We start from the raw sequence: 23,275 nt of genomic DNA on the forward strand, positions 1-23,275 counted from the left end.
TCTCAGAAACAAGTTACAGCAATGAAAGGTAGGGGCAGCACTTGAAGAGTCTCCATGAACTGATAATATCCTCTGGAAGGGGTGTGGGCAGCAATGGGCAATAAGAGAATTGAAGGTATGGCTGGTTGGAATGGGAGAATCAGATGCACAAACACAAGACTCCTATTTACAAACTATTGGGGGTGCATTCGTTGAGACCCGCCTTCAGAAATAATATAAAAGTGTAATGTTCATAAAACAGCTTAGACAACCTTTCGATAATTCTTTATCATTATTCAAAGCCTACACAAATCTCAAGTGACTTACTATCACAAACCAACACTTTCTTGATGCTAGTGATGTGGAGCTAAAACATGCTTTACACCTGATTAGCATTTTTAAAAAGCTCCAAAACATGCTTAATTAATGAAAAATGTAAATTTGGTACATGGTTCGAGAGAGTTTCAGTGATCCCTCAAAACCCTAATTTTTAGGGTACCCTTCCTTCAACATCTATAAGTAGATGGCTGCCCACCATTCAGCCTTATCCTTTTGTGTAGGTTTCTTACTCTATCATGCAAATTTCAACCATCAGCTGCTTGACAATTCTCTGCCTCGTCACTCTCATCTTTGACTAGTGGTTACAGCACTCAGGATCCGTCTCTAGTGGACATTACTCTCCGATGCTCCATTGCTCTACCCTTGAGCATCCTGTACACTCTTACATTCATTTACAACATTCATTCACTTCAAAATTTCTTCTCTCTATATTTGTCTTTGTGTTTGATTTTTGAGTTTTTGCGTTTTGTGTTTTGTGTTTTGTGTTTAGGGTTTGAGTTTTGCTTGTCTCTATTTGAGTCTTTGTGTTTCAATCTTGGTCATACATGTGTTTTCTTGGTGCAAACCCTAGCATATCTTCACATGGTATCAAAACCGGTGCTCTATGGTAATTGTGGAGGTTAGTCCTTGTGCGAGACTCGCACGTGACTCGATTCTGACTTGTAATAATGTCTCATGCACCTTCTTCTAAGGATCCTATGATGCCCTATCAGGCTTCTCCATCATTTGAGGCTCTAAGAAGGCATTATGGTCTCAAGGAGGAGGTAGACACACCTTCATCTTTATCATTGTCTTCTTCTCGTTTTGGTCACCTTATAGATCAAGAGTTTGAGGAGTACTTGTGTATCACATGCAGTTAAGGTCTATACTCCTCTAACAAGTGCTACTACTTCTTTTGGATTGATTGGTGAGACTAGCCACCTCCTTGATCTTGGAGGGACTAGGACATTCAAGATGTCCAGTGATCCATCTTCTTTATCTCAACCAAATCTAGGCTTGTATAATCCTTAAGCCAAAACCCTCTCATGTTTTTTCTCTTGTTGAGCAGGATTTGAATGATTTTTAGTATGTTAACTTTAATAGAGAAGGCTCTCAAAGAAAATTTCCTTCATCGGGTAGATCTCTACCATCTATTTCATTTGAGCAAGTAAACCACACTTCTCAACTTCCTCCCATCCCACCACTATCTTCTCCACATCACATCTTCATTCCAAAATCTTGAATTACACTCTACTTCCGCTCAAAGCACACTAGGGGCTGGACCTTCCATCTTCACTCCTAGCACCTTTTCATTCACTATTCCACCATCTACCTAACCTCCTTTCACTCCACCTCTTGGTGCATTGTTAGGGGAAATGCCACCCTTTAACACTATACCTTTCACTTACCCCTGCTTTACCACATTCTTTCACTCTGGGATAGTTGTGATGCGCATTTCCCTTACTAACTCGAGACACTCACAATTCCCCCACACGACCTTTGAAACGCAAGGATATCGTATCAGAGTGAAGTAGTGCAGAAGCGTATGACCAAGACAAAGAGTGAACAGAGAGAGAAGAGAGAGAGAGAGAGAGAGACAATGGAACGTAGAAAATGTACAGTGAAGAATGCTATATAAGGATGTGGACATGTACATGGTGCAAAGAGTATGTTTGCGTATGTCTCCACATCGAAGATCACATACTTTGTGAACCCCAAGGGCCGTCTCCACGATCAACAGCCTAGAAACTTGAGATCAGAACTGACTGAGTGTGCAGAGGCTAGGCCGATAAATAGCCAATAAAAAACCACAATAAATAATACAGGTTGATTGCATTAAATGCAGCCGACTGTACATTAGCTGTTTGACTTGCACCTGATCGACTTGCAAAAACCTGTCTGACTTGTCCTACTATGCCATGTGGCACCTGTGCTGCTTGCCCCCTGCTGACATCAGCTGTACGGATTGTCTACCACATGACCTGCTTGGTATGACTGCAAAAAATTGCTCAGAATTGGAATTGCTTGTCCAAGGAATGCCAATCTCTAACACCCCCCTTCAGATCCTAGACAAGGCAGAAGGCTAAGGGATTTGGAGTGCTATCGAAGTAAAGCCTAAGGAAGTGCCTTCGTTAACAAGTCAACAAGATTTTCCTCTATTTTGCAATAGACTAGGACAATAGTCTCATCCAAAATCTTCTCTCGAATGAAATGGTGTTGAATCTCAATGTGCTTCATTCGAGCATGAAACACAAGGTTCTTGGCCAAGGCAATGCAACTCTCATTGTCATATTGAAGGATAGTAGGACCTATTTGCGGGTAGCCTAGCTCCTCCAAGAGCCTACGAAGCCACACTATCTCGCATGTGGTGGAAGACGCCATCCAATACTCCGCCTTAGTCTAAGTTAGGGCAACCGTGGGTTGCTTCTTGCTACTCCATGAAATAGCACTGGCACCCAAGGTGAAGCAATAACTTGTCGTGGACCTTTGATGATTCACATCACCAGCTCGATCTGAATCATTCCATTTTGTAAGTACTAAATCTGTATCATTTGTTCTTGTGGGATAATAGACACCAAGATCACGGGTCCCCTGTAGGAAACGCAAAGTCCTCTTAAGTAGCCTCCTAATGCACCATCTTGGGTTCACTCATGAACCCGACCAACACACCTACAGCATAGCATAAGTCAACGAGTATTGAGAAGCCAAATCAAGGAGCCAACCAACTGCCTATAATGGATAGCATTCGCCAAAGGAGAATTGGAATGAGCCGTAGCCTTCCAATTCACGTCCATAGGAGTCATAAGAGACTTTCATCCCTTCATCTCACATGTAGTCAAGAGCTCCTGTACATATCGCTGCTAAGAAATAAAGATCCCCCTCGGAGTCTAACAAATCTCATGGCCGAGAAAGAAACAAAGAAGTTCCATATCCGTCATCTCAAACTTCTCATGAAGTGCTGTCTTTGTCTGCAACCATCTTGGCATGGTTACTTTTTATAATCAAGTCATCCACATAAAGAACAAACAACACACAACCTTCACCTAAGGTGTGAACATAAAGCTTGGGGTCGGCCTGGGAAGGCCAATACCCTAATTTCTCTTGGAGGAACGAGTCAATCTTCTCATTCCATGCACGGGGAGCCTCCTTAAGGCCATAGAGAGCCTTCCTCAACTTGTACACCTTACTATTAGAAGAACCAAAGTCTAGAGGTTGTTCAACCTAGATCTCCTCCTTCAACTCCCCATTCAAGAAGGCAGACTTCACATCCAGTTGATAGACCGGCCATCTCCTATGGCTAGCTGAGGCAAGAACGGCATGAATATAACCATCCAAGTTGTAGGGGCAAAAGTATCATGGAAATCAATGCTTGGGTGCTATGGAAAACCTTTAGCAACAAGGCAGGCCTTGTGCTTATTCAACGTACTATCATTGCGGTACTTGGTCTTGAAGACCCATTTAACTCCAATGATCTTCGTATGAGGAGGCTTTGACACAAGGTACCAAGTGCCATTCCTCTCAATCGACTCTAGCTCTTGCTCCATCACTCTCCACCAATGATCATGCTGTAAAGTCTCCTTTGCGGAAGTAGGCTCTCGATCCTGCATGGCATGAGTCATCAAATAGTAATTAGTGTACACAAGCTTGGTGTGATGTGCTTGGTTCCTTCGAGAACGCCATGGCCATCCTACGACCCCCTCAATCTTTGTATCACAAAGAGTGACACGAGGCCAACGAAGAGGAGGCTGGATCTCGCCTTGTCACTCTCCATTTACTGAAGTCTTTGGAAGGTCCACTGACTGTTGGGATACGATCAGTGAATCCATTAGCTAAGAACTAAGCTCCTCATCCAAAAAAGAGTCCTCAAGAGGCACGAGATCGAGAGGAACAATTGCTGGCGTCCAACTAGCACCAAGATCTCCAAGAATGAGGTCTTCTTCACCCCCCTCTAAGGTTGGAACTTCCACAAACCGAACACCACGGCTTGTATAGACATTTCACTTAATAGGATCATACAATCGGTAACCTTGAGACTGCGAGCTATAGCCCATAAACACGTCTTTTGGAAGGCTTCAAATTTGTCACACTGTTTTCGGGATATGAACATAGGCGTCATACTCAAAAACCTTGAAATAAGAAACATTTTTCTTAGACCCAAGGTACGCCTCATAAGAGGTCATACCAACAACAACGGAAGTAGAAGATTGATTAAGAATGTGAACTGTAGTAGCCACAGCCTCAACCCATAGACACTGAGATGTTTGTCGATGCTCCATCATGGTACCGGCCATCTCGATCACACTGCGATTCTTTTACTCCAATATGCCATTCTCTTGAGGGGTGTTTGTATTGGCAAACTCTTGGTACATGCCATGATTTGCACAAAAACAAGCAAGCTCATTAGAAACAAGTTCTTCGTCCTTATCCAATTGTAAGGTCTTTAGTTTCCAGCCCGATCGGTTCTCCTCAGAGAGCAACCAATTCGTAAAGTTAAAGAAAGTCTCCGACTTCAGCTTCAAGAAATAAGCCCATGTCATCCTGCTGTAATTATCCACAATTAGCATGAAATACAAGCTTTCTCTAAGGGACTCCGTCCTCATTAGTCCACAAAGATCAGTAGAAACAAGCTCCAAAGATGCTGAAGACTGCCTTGAAGCCTTGCTGGGAATAGCATCACAAGTTTTCTTCCCACAGATGCAGGATACACAAGGTTGCTAGCTCACCACAATATCTGGCAAACCTCAAACAAGTTGTCCCTTAGACGCCTTCCGAAAGGTAATCATAGTTGAGATGGCTAAACCGAGCATGCCAAAGCTCGGACTATGTTTGAGAGGTAAGAAGAAGAGAAGTCATGGCAAAAGAAGATCGCAACTTATAGACTCCATTCTCCTCATAACTTGAAGCAAGAACTTGTCTCGATCCACAATAAAGAATCGAAAAAGAATCCACATCAAACTTGACCAAGACACCAAAGGCATAAATCTTGTGCAGCGAAAGTAGATAGTATCCCAAGGCTGGCACATAAAGCACCTTGGATGTATGGGCACCACCTTGTCCATCTGGAATAAGATGCATGTTATCCCATCCTTGAATAGGGATAGAAGAACTATCATAAATAAGCATTTGGCCATGCGAAAGCCGCAAATGAGCAACATCTACTAAAGGAGTCATGTGCCGTGAGGCACCACTATCAACAATCCACTCCCAAGTGTATGGGGCCATCAACACAGCATCAGAGGCCTTCAGGGTTGATGCCTCGATCACCTCCAAGTGGAGGAAAGTAGCTAATGAGGGAGCAGCCACTACTCTGGAATCCTTTGAAGATTTTTCCTTCTTCTCCTTTTTCTTCTTGTCCTTGTCGGGGCAGTCCTTCTTCTAGTGACTTGTCTTGCCACAAATGTGACAAGTGAACTCCTTTTCCTTGTCCTCCTTCTTCTGGTTCTTCCCCTTTTTCTGAGAGGATTGACCTACTAAGGCCTTAGATTTAGAAGCATTGGTCCCTTTCAATTGCTCCTCTTAGTCCAAGACCATAGGAACCAACTCCTCCCACCGAAGAGTCTCAAACTACCCTAAGGCAATCAAGGCGGAATAAATACCACTGAAACGGGGCGGTAGTTGTGAAAAAAGAGTTATCACCATGTCTTTAGAAGTGATAATCTTTCCTGCATTTTGTACCTACATCTGAAGCTGTCTGAGCTTGTTAATATACTTCCGCATAGAAGATAACTTGTTGACACTCATGGTCCTCATTTGCACTTTCAAAGAAACTCATTTCATGATGGTCATACGATTATACATCTGATCAAGCTCCAGCCATATCTCTCGGGCCATTGTCAAATGCTGTGTATGAGAGATCACAGCTGTAGTACATGAGAGAGAAAAACAAGCGGATGCGAATGTTGAGTTTGTCCCAATGTGCTTGAGCCTTTGCCAACTCCAACTTATCAGTTGAAGAGAGTCTGGACTGGTCTTGTAAAGAAGAATGATGAGTAGCCTCTGTAACAAGCTCCACCAAATCATAGGACTCCAAAATGGCAAGCATCATAACTCGCCAAATGCGGTAGTTCTCACCATTGAGTTTTTGATCTAATGGAAGAGCCAGTGCCCTTAGAAGACATCTTCACCTACAATACTTGCACAAAACACAAAAAGTAGCCCCCTCTGACTATGCAAATGCAGCCTGCTAGGGCTCTTCACCGCTCGTTCTGCTCCTCCTCCACCTGCCGGAGGCGATGAAAAAGTAAAATCTGCACTTGAAGGCCCAAAATGCAGCTTTCTTCCTTCTCTAACAGCAAAAATCAGTAGCAACTTCAGCAAATCTACTCCTTTCTTGCACACCCATGCATGCCTTAGCCTTGTTTTGATGCATGCCCTCTTGCTCCCCCTTGAATGCTGAAAACGCAGCCTTGTGTTGCGCTGAAATCTCCTCTTCAGGTAGGTCCAAAGTCCTTCAATGCTCTGATACCATGTCAAAGTGAAGCAATGCGGAAGTGTATGACCAAGACAAAGACTGAACATAGAGAGAAGAGAGAGAGAGAGAGAAAGAGATAGTGGAACGCATAAAAATTACGGTGAAGAATGTTGTATAAGGATGTAGATATGTACATGGGTGTAGAGAGTATGTCTGCTTATGTCTCCACCTCGAAGATCTCACTCTCTGTGAAGCTTGAGGATTGTCTCCACGTTGATCAACAGCCTGGAAACCTAAGATCAGAACTGACTGAGTGTGCGGAGGTTGGGCCCCAACAAAAATCACAATAAATAATATAGGTTAGCTGCATTAAATGCAGCCGACTATATAGTAGTTGTCCAACTTGCACTTGATCGCTTGCAGAAAATTGTCCGACATGTCCTACTGTGCTATGTAACACTTGTGCTGCCTGCACCTTGTTGACATTAGCTGTATGAACTGTTTGCCATGTGGCTTGCCTAGTACGACTGTAGATACTTGCTTAGAACTGGAACTGTTTGTCCAAGGAATGCCAATCTCTAACATATCCATCCTTTGCTTGTGTACTATCGTCACACATCCCTTGAATCATACGCAGGGATTTCCATCCTCTGCTCCCCATGTCCCTATCCCTCCACCTTGGGCTCCATGGGAGGTTACCATGCCCATACCCAGTTCACCCTTGATACTTATTTAGTTGATCAGTCGATCTATCTAGCATCTACTCTCACTCCTGCTATGTCATAGACAGAGTTATGGCATGCTCGTATGGGGCATGTAAACTATGGCAGCTTGATGCTTATGCAACGTATATAGATGCTTGATGGTTTACCTTTCTTGGAGAGATCTCCTAAGTATATATACGAGGGATGTGTTTTGGAAAAAATGCATCGTTTTTCATTTCCCCGTGATGTTGCTTTTAGAGAAACTGCTAGATTACAGATTGTGCACTCAGATGTATGTGGCCCTGTGCAAAAAAAGTCATTGGGTGTCTGTTACTATTTGTCACTTTCATTGATGGCTTCGCTCGTTTTTGCTGTGTCTATTCTTTGGTGAAAAAGTCAAAAGTGTATGACGCATTTTTGGCTTTTGTAGCACTTGCTAAAAATCCATTTGGCTGTAGGGTTAAGGCTCTCCATTTGGACCAAGGGCGGGAATACATGTCTTCTATACTGAATTCTTTTTTGAAGTAGAAAGGCATTGTCCATCAGTACACTACTGCTTATACTCCACAGCAGAATGGGATTGCAGAGAGAAAGAATTGGTCACTCATGGAGATGGCCAGATGTATGTTGAAAGCAACGAGCTTGCCACATAGTTTTTGGATGGAAGCAATTATGTGTGCTTGCTATGTTTTGAATAGGTGCCCCACCAAGGCATTAAAGAATGTTACGCCTTTTGAGGCTTGGAACAACCGGAAGTCTTCTGTTGGACATTTTTGTACTTTTGGGTGTCTTGCGTATGCACACATTCCTAAGGTACTCAGAAAGAAGTTGGATAACAAGGTTGTCAAATGCATTTTTGTGGGGTACATCAGTGAGAGCAAAGGATATAGATTATATGATCTTGTTTCTAAGAAGGTATTTGTCAGTAGGGATGTTATTTTTGATGAAAAATCAGAGCTATCCCTTACTGGTTTTGATACATATCAGGTTGCCAATGATATATTTGAAGGGCTGCTGCCCATTTCTTTCAGTGATACAATTGGAGCTTCAACAAGTGAACTTAATGTTCAGCCAACTGCTCCATTGGGTATTGCAAAAAATCAGCCTATGTCTGATCTGAATATTCAGCAAGGTGCTGAATTTGAAATTCAGCTAGAATTTGTACGGAGTCAGGAAGCTAGGTATATGCCTAGATGGTATTTGTAGACTATGAAAGATAGTCACGTGGATGCTCCTATCGCTGGTCATACTAGAAGGCAAGCTCGTATGCATGATGTTGCACATACAATGGACTTTGTTATGACAACATATACACTTGATGATGAGGAGCCTGAATGTTTTAAGGATGCACAACATAGTGTGCATTGGATGGCAGCAGTGCAAGCTGAGTTTGAATCTATCATAAAGAATTAAGCATGGGATTTAGTGTCCTTGCTTGTTGGGAAGAAAGCCATAGGTACAAAGTGGGCCTCTAAGCTGAAAAGGAATGTAAATGGATTCATTGACAAATATACGGTTAGGCTTGTGGCCAAAGGCTATGCACAGAAGAAAGGCATTGACTATGAGGAGACAGTTGCTCCTACATCCCGTATGATGACCATTCGGTCTATGGTTGCTTTGGCTGCCCATTATGGATGGACTGTGTACTAGCTTGATATAAAGACTATTTTTACATGGGGAGCTTCAAAATGAAGTATATGTACAACGGCCCATTGGTTTTGCAGTTGTGGGATCCGAACACTTGGTGTGCAAGCTGAAAAAGGCTCTATATGGTTTGAAGCAAGCTCCTCGAGCTTGGTATGCAAAGATTGATGCCTTTTTACCCTCTTTTTACTTAGCCAAGGGGTTCATAAATAGCTCATTAGAGTCTACACTTTATATATGTAAAGAGAGTCATATGCCTTTATGTTGATGATCTTTTGATTACAAGGCCGCATGCTGATTGGATTTCAACATTGAAACAAAATTTGCAGTAAACTTTTGAGATGTCAGATTTGGCTTTGCACTATTATTTGGACATTCAGTTCATGATGCTAGAGACATTGGATTGTCACAGTCTAGATACATTGGTAAACTTCTTAAGAGGTTTGGCTTATAGGATTGCAAGCTAGTTTGTACACTAATGGAACTTGGACTAAAGCTGTCCTTGCATGATGACAATGATATCCATACATATGCTCTAGTAGTTGGATGTCTCATTTACTTATACAACAGAAGGCCAGACATTCAATTCGCAATTTCAGCCCTGAGCAAATATATACATCAGCCACACATGTCACATTGGCAAGCTGTCAAGCGTGTTTTTTGTTACTTGCAAGGTACTAGGACTCTTGGATTGCTTTATGCCAAGGGGGGACCACTACACTTACATGCTTACAGTGATTCTGATTGGGCTGGTAATTATGATTCTCGTCACTCCACAAGTGGTAATTGTTTCTTTCTTGGCTCATATTGCATTTGTTGGTTAGTAAGAAACAATCCACTGTTGCCATATCGTCATGTGAAGCTGAATACGAGGCAGCTTTCACTACCACAGTTGAATGCATGTGGCTTAGATGCTTGTTGACTGATTTGGATATATTTGTCTCATGGAGCCTACTCCTTTGTTCAGTGATAGTCAGAGTGCCATTGCAATGGCACAGAACCTAGTGTTTGATGGACACATGAAACACATCGAGATCCACTATCACTTTGTCAGAGAGAGGCTACATGCAGGTGATATTAGCCTTGTCTATTGTCCTGCCACCAATGATGTGGCAGACATCTTCATCAAATCTCTTCCTTGTGACAAATTTGAAGCATTCCGCAATGCTTAAAATTTTATCTCCTTTGGTGTATGACCCTTGTATATCAACCACTCTTCACTGCAGGGGGTTTGTTGAGTTTGACTCATGCCTACGCTCACAGGGGAGTGTCAGTGATCCTTAGTAGGACACTAGGGAAATTTTTACTCTCCTTACGAGAGTTTTTTCCTCTAGATTTATTTCCTTTTATTTGATGTGCCTATAGTTTGGGCACTTATCGTGTTTTACACCTTTCGGGTGTGAACACACTCTTGCAACCCTAAGGTTTAAGGGTTGTACTTGTACGTGCATCTTACACTCTTTAGATTATTGCATTGGGTGTCGTACTATCACGGACACACACACTCACTTCACTATCAATTGTACTTGCAGCTAAGCTTGAGCTTCGATCTTTGTGCATTCTCTCACCTCTCACAATGTTTTGGATTTGGATGAATGAATCATACTATTTGGAAGATGATTCAGAATCATATGAGATGATATTTTGTTTTTGTGTCTCATGACAATATTAGCTCATTCAAACAGTACATTAATTACTCATGTGCTCCTCCTTTTGTTGTTTGGTACAAGTTTATCTTTTTCTTCCTTGGTCCTCCCTCGTCCCTTCCACTTTCACCCTCACCCAAAGACGTACAAGAATAGATGATCATAATTTGTCTTGGTATGCATTGTCCACATTCTTGGTATGTGAGGCACATTTTCCTTTTAATCAATCAAATTTTGGTTAGCTTTTTATATTGATATGAGAGGTTCATCTTGATATTTGTTTTTAGACACTTATTAGCTTCTCATATGCATTCTCTTTATTGTGATTACACTTTGTTGGAAAAATAATATGTACCAAAGTTAACTTGATAAGTTTTTTTCAGGAAAAGGGTCTCTTATATAATCCGTGCATTATTGCGAAAGCATTCAGATGGAGAGCCAACATCTCCAAGATCTTTGTTTCCTGAGGCTTCTTTCTATGGGAAGCATAGTGGCAAATATCTTCCTTATTCAAATGTAGACACTTTCTTGAAGGTATATTGTGCTAATAAGGGTCTTTTCTTTTTGCTTATCAATGTGTTGTGGAATACGTTATAGCCTAGATTTTGTGTGTGTTAGTCCAATCTGTGTGCACTCATTTTTCTTTTTGCGGGTTGGGGATAGGGGTAGAGGGGGAAGTTATGGTTGTAAAATTGGAGGTGGAAAGTAGTAAGAAGGAGAATGTATTCAAAATGTAAAGTTTTTGCAAGTTGTTGGTGGACTATAACTTTTGTTTTTTTCGAGAAGAGTTGTGGTTGATTTTATTACTCAAAAGAAAAATTGCAACAAATTCTAAGCTCTCAGTAGTCTCGGTGGAGCCAAATGCAAATCAAATTATGTATCACCTATATACAAGGCATCTTAGGGCAGTCAGGGGTGGATGGAAGAAAGAAGCCATAGTGGAGTGTAACGCCACCAGGGTTTGCTGTCCTTTAAGGTGAAAAATAGGCTATGACGACCCCAAGTGTGAAGGAATTGCTGCCAAAGCTCCTGTTGATGCCATCATCCTTGTCCCTCGGAAGCTGCTTCCAATGGCCATTGAGGGAGTAGAATGATGGTTGACCAGAGCATTACCAAGGTGGCATATAAGAAAAGGTTCTTGCTGTTGAAGATTAGTTGGCAATGAGCCTTCCAATCATGCCACTGTCTGAGGCTACCAATGATTTGTGTACCTGTGACTGTGATGCAATAGGGTTTAGTATGTAGCCGGGCAGAGCCTCCAGGCCCACAATGCACATGACCTAGCCTCAATGACCAAGATCGTTTCATGCATCTCCACCTTGTAGAATAGGTGATGCCTGTGATTGATTGTGAGCCAGAAAGCACCCTATGTGACACCTAAGGCTAGGCTCTACTTGAAAGAGTATCCTGCAAGCTCCTCTACACACCAGTTGTGCAAGCTCACAAGACCATAGACAGTCGTGGACCATAACTTTGTGTGATTACTGTAGACTATGTTTAAAACAATTAGACAAAACTTTGTAGTCTATATGGGTAATGAATTCATGATTATATCAATTTATAGTCAATGGAGACAATTTTTAACTTTGCCGGGCGAAGGACATGAAGGGATTGGAAATAGAAATTCATGTAAAATGGAGATACTTGATGCTGGTGGACTATAACTCTGTGTGGCCTCTTGGGTCACTTGAAGTCTAGCAGTTGTGTAACTTGTGACTCTTGAATAGATGAACAATATGTTCCCCTGCATAGCAGTTAATCCAGGCTAAAGGGTGGATTGCTGGTCTGAAGAGGGGTGGTATACCTTACTTTCAAACAAAGGGTAAATATAATTGGGGGATGATAGCTGCCCCTATGAGGTAGGCAGCTCATAGAAGAGAAAGTTTGGGCCTAAAGCAGATAGGTTTTAGAAGCCCAATGTACCAAAAAAAAAGTGGTATTCAGACATATCATCCAATGATGCTGCCCATTCCATGAGTGAATTCTACAAATGGTGTGTAATTTGAACATGAGCATTACAATTAAAAAATCTAAAAATGAGCAGTAAGACTGATCCTTGTGTAAGCCTCCTGAGGAGTAATAATAGCCAAAGCTTCTAATGCAAACTCTAGCCTAACATCCATTGTTCCTATGGCTTGGGCCTAGAAAGTGGTGCTCTTAGTGTATTAGAGTTGGCCATTGGTGGTTGGTCATAGGCATGATGAGAGTCTACAGAAGCTCAATCAGAACCCAATGGAGGTTATGTTGATTACAACTCAATAGTTTACATATGTAATTGTATGATCCAAAAATTAAAACTTTGAACTCGAAGATATCTAGATAGATTAGTGTATTACCATTGGCCATTGATTATAGTCATAGGCATGGTGGACACACACAGTGGGCTAAAACAAAGGTAGGGCACATTTCAACACGTATGACGTCGATTTCATTGTGGCTAAAAATTGAGCTTATCAAGGCGAGACTCACACATAGAAAGGATTAGTGCCTTGAGAGTTTGGGCTATCTTTGCTAGAGTAGACACTTACACTCAATAAGATGGATTTAATTGTTCTAGTAGCTAGTGAGGGAGAGAGAAATAGCCTATCATGGAAGCCTCTTCACTTCTGTCTGCCATCCTAGAATTTCTGTCCTCTATCTCATTTGCACCTTTCCAGCCTGCTGGCACCTCCAGTCATAATTTCTCCTAGCTTGCCACCTCCTCCTCTAGCAAGAACTCCCTTCCTCACACCATTTTTTAAATCAGATCCCTCTCTCTTCATCCTGTCTTTAGCCAGCACCTTCTCCTCCTCCCTCATGCTTACTGGTGCCCCTCTTCTCAACCTGCTTGCCGCCTTGTATGCCCTTCTCATTCCGCCTCCTCTCCCCTGCCTTTGTATTTCCATTGGCCAATCTCTAGCCCTTTCCTTTTCTGCATAGCTTTCCTCTTCCTTATTTTTTCTAGGTCCCAGAACTCTTCTTCTCTTTAATCAGCCTTGTGTCAGTTCCCTTATCCTCTCCCTTCTCATCCTCTAGAGTTCTCTCTTGCTTCTTCCTGCCTTAACCTGCTCAGTCTCTGCCTTGGCAGCCTTGGCAGCAATTACATTGCTTCACTTCGATCATCTTCAGCAGGACTTGGGAGAGACATGCCTGTGAAAACAGCCGGTCCATTGTAAGTGCTTGGAGACTCCATTGCAGCCCCCAGTTTTGCCTTGGCTGATGCATTCCTCAGGTTTGATTCCCCACGGTGGCAACTGCACACACTCCACAGCCTTGAGACACCAATGTTCCAAATGAAGCTTCAAATAGATATTTTCATAAAGCAGCAGAAGCTTTGATATCCTCGCACAACCAAAAGCCAATGTTTTGCATTTTAGGACTAAAACCTAATATTGTCATGGTTTATAGAATATATTCCCAGTTCACAAATTCTGAATATCAGCCTACATGATCAGCATATGCGAGTTTGTACATTTGACATATTCAATGCCAATATATGCATTAGCAGTGTGATTACTAATTTTTCACCTTCACACTGGATGATTTTGAGCAGGAGGCAAGCCATTTGGAGAAAAGTATAGATTCATCAACTTACAGGTTACACGCATTAATGCTATACATCTCTAGTTAGAGAGAGTTTCACACATCTACTTTTTAAAAATTAGTTTGACCAAGCCTTCCTTTCAAGAGAGAGACATCATCCTGGTGTGCCAAGCTTTATGTATCATAAAAACATATGCCATTTAATAGATCCCAGTATTAAGTATGCAAGTAAAACCTTAACTGTAAGGCCATTCCATCTTGGTGATTTCCATTTACCCAAAGATTCTAGAGCATGATCCAGCTTAATCATTGTAAATGAACTTTCCAATGCTCGGTTAGGTGGATAATGTGCTGAAGACATTGCAACAATTCATTTGTGGTCATCCAAACAAGACATAATCAATTCATGAATAGTTTATGTCCACTGCCCATTCTTTTTCTTTGCCTTTCTAATTCCTTCCTTTTATTTGGAAGTACTTTTTGGAAGAACATCTCTTATCTAAAATAGATTTTTCTCTTGTGTTAGTCATTCATTTATCCAATTTGCACGAATCATTTCTTGTAAGTGTATTTTGCATGCATAAGAAATCCAAAGCACAATATTGATTTAACTCCAACAAAACGTTGACACACTTGGCTTTTTGTACTTTTTCCTTCCCTCTCCAAAAACTATGACTGTAATCTACATAGAGCAAGTAATGGTCTAATTTACTCTAAAAACAGCCCCAAAAGAATATTTAAAAGAGAAAGAGATTTGAAAAGTTTTGCAGGACAAATGGCTCAAAATGTCCTAGGAAAAGGTGGTTGTTGGCCACTCACTCTCCATTCCACATTTCCAAACTTTCATCACCTTCATTCATCTCAGTTCTCCATTTCCATCACTTCCTCTGCTACATTTCTAGACTCAGCCAACATTGTCTTGCTTCCTCCTGAATATGAAGTTAGTTGCAATCATCAGCATCCTGCCTGTTATATATTACCTTCATCTTCTTTTGCAGAGACAAGTGGCTGCTGTTCATGCTATTGCTGATCAAGGCACTGTTGTTTCCAGTTGTGCTGCCTGTGTTTTGCTGGTAGAGGGTCTACTGTCTCTGCAGGTTGCCATGTAAATTTCATCCTGAGGGGTCTGTCTTGACTACGACAGGCTCTCAAATTTGTCTTCAGCATCTCTGACACTTCCTTCAACTCACCACTTTCTTTGTTTACTCTAGCATTTTCTTACATGGTATCACCTTCCAGTACTCTTGATGGACACTTGAGCCTTGATTCAGAAAGCTTGGCATTCAAAAGCACACGAAAACACATTTGGAGATGCCTCATCCTTCATCACCAAGACACTCCCACTGGGAGCCTCTCCCCATTTATCCTATTTCTCCATCCTTACATGCTCTGAGGGAGTGGTACATTTAGCCATCCTCCATGGCAGAAGGGAAAGGTCTGGTAAGGGGCTTCTACTCTTTAACCTAAGAAGAATACATGGGTGTACTGAGACAGAGACATGAGAGATGTCTAGAAGAAACGAGGCAACAAAATGCTTCCACACCTAATTCTCCTTATACTCTCCCACCACCTTTTTGGCATGGCCATCTCATTCTTCTTTCTTTAAGTTAGAGGGAGGCGCACAATGCTCAAGGTTACCGATTGGTGAGAATACTGACCTCTCAGCTGGAGGAGGATATGTTGACATGGACTTGTGGAGCTATCCTATGTCTTTTCTATGAAAGTCCGTGCCAAGTATACATTGTTCATATTTTGCTAGTTCTTCCTTTGTTACTACCATTGATATGCAAGTTATGGGAATAAATTACCATGGAGAAATATTAAGCGGATGAGGTTCTAGAGGTAGGAGGACATTCAACCTCGTAGATTTACAAGATTGCTCTAATGATTTTGTTTTTGGTGCATCATATTCACCTAACATTCAACCCACCATCCTAGCCTCTTCTCCTACCATATCGTCTTTTCCTGATCCTATTCACCATCTTTCTCATCATGCCTCATCTTCATCTATGGACTCAAGCGTTCCTTACCCTTTCGACACATAGCCCCTATGTTCAATTCCTATGTTTCAGCCAGGTGCTTTAGGCACAATAGTGGGGGCAATTACTCTCGCGCTGTTGCAGCGCGTAGGGTTGAAGGTCACCACAGGGGTTTAGCAAGAGAAGAATGTATGGGGGTTCAAGAGCTTAGACTTCGGAGATGGTAGAGATAAGAGAAGGGTTGAAGGTTTCAAGCCAAGTTCTTGAAGATAAGAGACAGCAGGGTATAGGTAGATTCAAGGAGAGGAGTAGACGGAAGAGAAAGGGTTCGAAGAGATTGAAGATGCAGAAGAATACTCCCAAAAAGAATTAGAAAATATAGAAGAATACTAACAGAGATGAAGCCTGTCAGTTATCACTCCTCCTTCATCTCCCACTTTCGGAGTGCTGTTCACTGCTTGAAAACAGCGATCGCACGTCGCGCGATTTCGCTAATCTCTTTTTTTTACATAAAATCCTCTCAAATTGGCTGAAAGCTACATGCTTTCTTTTACATGTTATCCTAATCTAGAAGTTGTCTATAGTTTTATGGATTTTTTACAAGAGATAATATCTAGAATATAAAAAATTGACTAAAATCTAATATTTTTGAACCATGGACACTAGCACTAATGTCTAAAATGGCATTGGTTCTCTAAATCTAAAAGGAAGCACACTCTAGATTTTTTTTTACACGGTGTGTGCGTAGTGGCACGACAGCGCACTTTGCATCCTAAGGAGCTCAAATGAAAGAATATGCTTCTCATGCATATCAATCTCCTAATTTCTCTTAGGTGGCCATATAGTTTGCTCACATGTTTATGTGTAATGTGCCATTTCACTCTCTTCATACAAATTCTTTCTCTTTTTGGTCGAAATTTTAGAGTACCTGTATCCAGCACCTTGGTGCTGCATTCAGTGCCCATTCGATCTCAATCTAATGGTTTGCCTCCCATTTATCCCCACCTCATTCCTTGTTCCACTTTGCAACTATGGCAATAATGGGGTTAATAGTAAGACTCATTTTAATAAGTCGAACTATATGATGTGGTCCAATCTTATGTAGCGTGTGTTGGATTCACAAGATCTATGGGACCCTTTTCAAAGATAGAAACCCCAACCTAATCCTCAATGGCCATCATATAAGGTTATTGGCTCCTTGAGAAACCACAGTGCCATGTTGCAATATTAGTTGAGCCAATGCAGAGTCTTATGCCCAATTTCACTCACAATTTCAACACTTTGACCTTGCATCAAAATGATTGCCTCACTTGATCGATCACTATGTGGCTCTCAATCGTGCTGTTACATAAATCTTGACCATGAGCTCTAGGAGTTGAAGATTGAAAAGGACGACTTGAAAGTCAAGTTGACAAAGTGCTGGCAATCATTTGTTGAGTTTGCTACAATTGGCTCCCCTAAGTCAAATGATATCATACCACTTTGTTCTTCTAAAAGTTGCCTTGAAAGTATTGACAAACCAAATCATGTCTCATTACCCATCTTTTACGAGTTCAAGTAATCAGCTTGTGTTTTGCAAGGTTATTTTACCTTGTGCACAAAAAGATTTTCTCACCTGCGGCCTACTTTAGAGGAGGCTTTGATATGCACTTAGCAGAAAAGGAATCCAAGGAGTGGGAAGAACAATTAATCTAAGAAGATTAGTGATGAACAAAGTAGTCTTCAAGCAAAGCTAAAGCTAGATGGTAGAATGTTTCAAAGAAAAATAGGTTTTGCCAACAAAGGCCAAGGGCACACTACCCAAAAATCCTCTCAAACCTCCACCTGTTTGGCTATGGCGACACTGCCTAGTGGATGCAGAGTGGTGGCAACAATTCCACAGCCTAGAACTAGGGTGGTTATCATGGCCCATGGAGATCCATAAGTAAAACGGCTAATGAACAGTCATTACAATCATTGAACTTTTTGAATCTGGAAGGGATATTTGACTGGTCAGCTAGACCATCAAAGGATTCAGTTCTCAGCTCCATCTTGCTTCCTTTGAGAGTATGTATTAGAGAGCTTTGTTCATATATACAAGCCAATTTCTAACAAGTCTTAGCCCTTTTTGAATCTGGAAGGGATATTTGACTGGTCAGCGAGACCATCAAAGGATTCAGTTCTCTCAGCTCCATCTTGCTTCCTTTGAAAGTATGTATGATGAGAGCTTTGTTCATATATACAAGCCAGTTGTTAACAAGTCTTAGCATAACTGTAATAAGTTCAGGGGCATTGTTCAGGGGGTTTGAGAGTATGTATGATGAGAGCTTTGTTCAGGGGCGGGCGTGAGGGAACAGTCGGGAGGCGGGGGTAGCAGGTGATGCAATGGCGGGGTAGGGGAGCTTTGTTCAGGGGCGGGCGTGAGGGAACAGTCGGGAGACGGGGGTAGCAGGTGATGCAATGGCGGGGTAGGAGTTTTGCCGAGTTCTCTATTACTCTTATTGTGTCTTCCACTTAGGGATACGTCATATGTTTTGCATTATAGACTGCCAACCTGGTCATTATATTAGCTTTGTGCTAGACAGTCCCCTTGAACATCTGGACATTGGTTATCCATATGCTTCTTATATTTTCAGTTTGTAGTATGTGTATTTACTTTAGTGATGATCATCACAGAGGTGCCATTTAGTAGCATTTCCTTTTCCTGGGAAAAGAAAGTTCATCCTCAAGCATGTTTGAGTAGAGGCACTCTGAATTAATCTGACAGAAAATAGACTTGCATTTTTGTTAAGGTGCAATATACATGGTATGGGATATCACACATGACACATGAGCCATTGTGCTGCAAAACAATCCAAAAATCCTTTTGATATTCTTTCTACGAGAAAATTTTGTGATGGCTGTAGCAATTCCTCTTAGCTTTATTCAGTATCCTCAAGTATGACACAACTGTAATGCTGCAGAATCTGGGTTGAGTAACCTCTGGCAAATCTGGGTTAGTCATCTCTGATTTTCATACTTAGCACACTAGCTGGGTCTTACTAGTATACTGAGCTCTCAACTTTTCCAATATACCCACTTAGGGATACCTCATAAGGTTTACATTTCAGACTGCCACACTAGCCATTCTATTAGCCTTGTACTAGACAGCTGCCTTGAGCAGATTGAAGTACTTCATTCATATGCTTCTTTTATTTTCATGTAGTGGGATTGTGTACTCTGGGTACTGACCTTAGTGATGATTATCATTCACGTGCCATTTAGTAGCTTTTTTTAATCCTGGGAAAAGGAAGTTCATCACCAAGCATGTTTGTGTGGAGGTAGTTCTGAATGAATATGGCAGAGATGGACTTGCCCTTTTATTATGCACAATATAAGAGATATCCACATGGAATACAAACCACTGTGCTAAAAAATGATCTAATATTCTTTTCAATACATTCATTGATACTTCCACCAGAAGTGTTTGTGATAGTTGTAGCATTCCTTCCAGCTTTATTGCACTCTCCTCAAATGTGGTCCAACTGAAATGTGGCAAATTTATCAGCTGCACTCAGTTCTTATTAGCTATATGATGGATTTCATCCATTTTTGGAGGGTCGAACAGCAAAAAATTCTGTCAACAGTGCATGTGGTCAGGGATCATGCCTTTTGGGGCCTTACATGTTGCTGATTGGTGTTGGTTTTTTCATAACATGAAGTGAAGGATTAGGAACATTTAAGCTTTACTGCCTGTTTTACAATTCCAGGTTTGTCAGAAGCTGGGCTTGACCGGTGTAGACTTGTTTTCTCCACCTGATGTAGTAGAGAAAAAAGACATTCGCAGGGTCTGTTTGTGCATAAGAGCTCTTTCAAAGAAAGCTCGGGCAAGACAGTTGTCAGTAAGTAATGAGCTTCACCTTGCTAGATTCTGACTTCCGACATATGACTTTTGGCAGAATAACTGTAATAAGTTCTTTTAAAATCATGACTAATTTACTTCATGGTCAAATGCATAACTCACCACATACTATAAAAACCACCTCACTTAAAACTGGATGCAACAGGTTCCTAATTTCGATCATGTCACACATGGTGTATCAATGCCCACAGAAGTGGTCGATGGTTTGAAGGAATCATTAGCTCATGCATCCTCTGCAAATAGTATCTCTTTGAGCTTGCAACTTGTTGAAACACCAGAGAAGGTCTGCATTGTTTGCTTTCAATCTTTAGTCCCGATCCTACTCCATTACTGCAACTGACTTTATATTTTGAAGTACATCAAAGACATTCAAGACAGAATGTTCCCTACTAATACTTCTATGTCTATGTTGACTCTCCTTGATCCTGTCTTTAATAGGTTCGATCAAGTCCATTTCTGAAAAAATCAAATCATCTGGATGAGTCTGAAGGAGAAAATACGTTTACACCTTCTGATTTCGCCAAAGAAACAGTTGAGGGGTCTCCATCATCAAGCTCTGAGAAAAATGAGAGTGCTGGTGATACATCAACAGATGCATCCTCAGGTTCTTTAGAAGATTTTGAAAATGTGAATGACAAGAACTTTAATCATCACAGAGTGGACTGGGACACTTTTGAACCCAGAAAGAGAAGTTTTTCTGGTGATGGATTATCCTGTGTTGACTACAATGATAGAACTTCCAACAACAGCCCCATTATGATTTCAGATTGCAAAAATGTCTGCCACAGGTGGGGTGTTAACCAGTTTGTGCCAGATTCTGGTTTGAAGGATAAGCCAGAAAGCAACACAGTAGAAGTGGTAAGCATTTTTGCTTGTTTTTCACCAAGATTGCTTCAATGTAGTCCTTGCAGTGATAGTGTAAGTCTGTTGCATATGGGCTTGGCAGCTAGCTGGTGAACGGCTGTGTGGCCAAGTCAAGAAAGATGATCTGGATTCTGAAAAAGCAAAGAAGAAAAGATGTTGGGTGCCAATCCTTGCTGCTACAATTGCAATGTTAGGAGCTGTGTACGCTATCCGGTGCAGGTAATTTTCTCCTTTAACTATCCCGCTTGAAATGAATATTGGGGCAGTCCGTTTACCTTTCAATGTGGGACAAGCACATCATTGAAGGATTAACTGAATTTGTTGAAATTTTTTTGAAGAAATGGAGGTCTTACAGAAGAGAAGGCTGAAGCCTGTGAGGCTGCTGTAGGAATTCCAATTCTTTTGACATGTGTTTTTATGCATTAAGAGTTGTATCAAGACATAAAACTATATGATGAAGGATATTTTAGTGTAGTTGATTAAGCATATAGTTGCTTTGTGGATTGGATGACATGGCTGCCCTCAAGCCTGGTGTTTCCTATCCTTTTAGGTGTGGCTGTGTTTTGCAACATCCAACAACAACATTGAAAAACAGAGCAAGATATCCACAAGCTGACCAAAAGGCCTTGTTATGTACCTCATAACACCCAAGTCAACTAAGTTTGTGTGACTTACCAATTTTCTTTTCTTTGATCTCTTACAGCGGGGAGGGGAGGAAAGGGGTGTGCATGTGTGTGTTATCGCATCAGTGAGCACAGTTATCTGGCATAGGTGAATTGCCTCTTTTGGACTTTGAGAAAACTTAGTGGAGGGTATCATGGCCTGGCTAGGCTCTCCAGTGGATCAGTGGGGCCTCAGCATTTCAGAGGACAGCTAGGAGCAAGGCTATCATAGGAGAGCAGAAAGGAGAGAAGTTCTGCCTGGAGAGGTCAGTCAGATAGGATTGACCACTCGCTCCATACCTTTTTCCAGATCTTTGCAGAAGTGATGTCTTATTTTCTCCCTTCAAGAGTCAGTTGGTTGAGGGGTCTCAAGCTGCTTGCACGGGCAGAGACAGAGCTTGCTGAACTCAGACAATGCAGACAACACAGCCTTGTATACTGAGGATGACGAGTTGATGCTGGAGAGGGTGAGATTGGCTTTGGAGGTGTTTTGGACAGCAGCAGGCACAAATATCAACTTGTACACATCAGTTTGTTTTCTTACAGAAGCTGAATCCTCGGGAGTTCACTTGGGCTTCAGATGGATGATGAGCAGGAGGCAGACAGTGAGATACTTTGGGTTCCAAAACAGCATCCCAGCAGTTGGTACCAGTAATAGTGACAGAAGCTGACTTACTAGAGCAAGTCCCATCTCTCTCTAGCGAATAGAGCTCTAGTCATCAACCAGGTATTGCATGTAACCACCTGCTGGTATATTGCTTCTGCTGTGGTGTTTCCCCTCAGCCTGCATATTTCAGTTAGCCACTTAGTTTAGAATTTCTTGTGGGTCCAACTCAAATGGGTCAGGGAATTCTGGAGCCAAAGTGGCCCATCAAACACCATTCAGACCAAGGTTTGGGGATTATTGACCCAGAGTACTAAGGTCAAGCCCTCTTGGTGAATAAGTTGGTGGTTCAAGGACTCATGCCAAGTGGGCAAATCTGGAATCTGCTTCTTCAGGATGGCTTCCAGGAAGGTTGACCACGTCGTGTAGGGGATTGATCATTTGAAGCCCTTTCTATGGGACCTCCCTCCCTCCCTCCCTCCCTTCCCAAATCCTATTTTATACTCAAATTGTTACATGTCTGGCACGCCTACGGAAGGTGCTAGAGTAGAGACCCTCACGTTTTGAGGAGGTTGATAGACAGCCAGACTTTTGGAATGGGTAGGTCAGGGAAAGAAAGGGATTGCAGCTTGGGGAGTGCATGCATATTCAGTGGGTTGCATGGGAGGCAGGCCATGCCCATTCTATCAAAATCTAAAGCGACACCTACAAGGATGTATATGTGAAGATTCTTCAGAAAATGGTAGGGAGCAGGAGGAGTACAGGGCTAAACAGCTGGAGATCAATACTGTGAGCTCATAGGAGTGGCTTGCCCCCCTTCACAGAGGGCTTGTGGGGTTGGAGAGCTCGGTTCTCATCAGTAGGTGTCCCAATAAGTAGCGATGGTCATTGGCCTAGATACCTTCACAGTACAGGATGGTGGCAGGTCAGCCTTAGATAGTGGGCACCAAGGCCTAGCTTTTCTTGACCTCCTTTGGAGTAGAATCCGAGTTCATAGGACTTCAAGGGAAGTTGTGGAAGTTTAACCTGTACCTTGCTCGGTTGGACATCAAGGAGTGGCA

The 23,275-nt window shown here is 41.9% G+C and overlaps 1 protein-coding gene across 1 annotated transcript in view; it reads left to right on the forward strand.

The window, feature by feature from the left end:
- Positions 1-23,275, forward strand: part of LOC148034513 (uncharacterized) — a 40,344-nt gene that overhangs the window by 14,552 nt on the left and 2,517 nt on the right. Inside the window, exons 3-7 of the mRNA XM_087679450.1 lie at positions 11,087-11,237; positions 19,933-20,064; positions 20,230-20,367; positions 20,523-20,942; positions 21,031-21,167. Of these exons, the coding sequence (XP_087535576.1) occupies positions 11,087-11,237; positions 19,933-20,064; positions 20,230-20,367; positions 20,523-20,942; positions 21,031-21,167 (978 nt within the window). The remainder of the gene's footprint in view (positions 1-11,086; positions 11,238-19,932; positions 20,065-20,229; positions 20,368-20,522; positions 20,943-21,030; positions 21,168-23,275) is intronic.

This window comes from Lygodium microphyllum, chromosome 6, assembly GCF_053477565.2.
Source record: "Lygodium microphyllum isolate KBCC chromosome 6, Lygodium_microphyllum_v1.1.10, whole genome shotgun sequence".
NCBI classification, from domain to species: domain Eukaryota; kingdom Viridiplantae; phylum Streptophyta; class Polypodiopsida; order Schizaeales; family Lygodiaceae; genus Lygodium; species Lygodium microphyllum.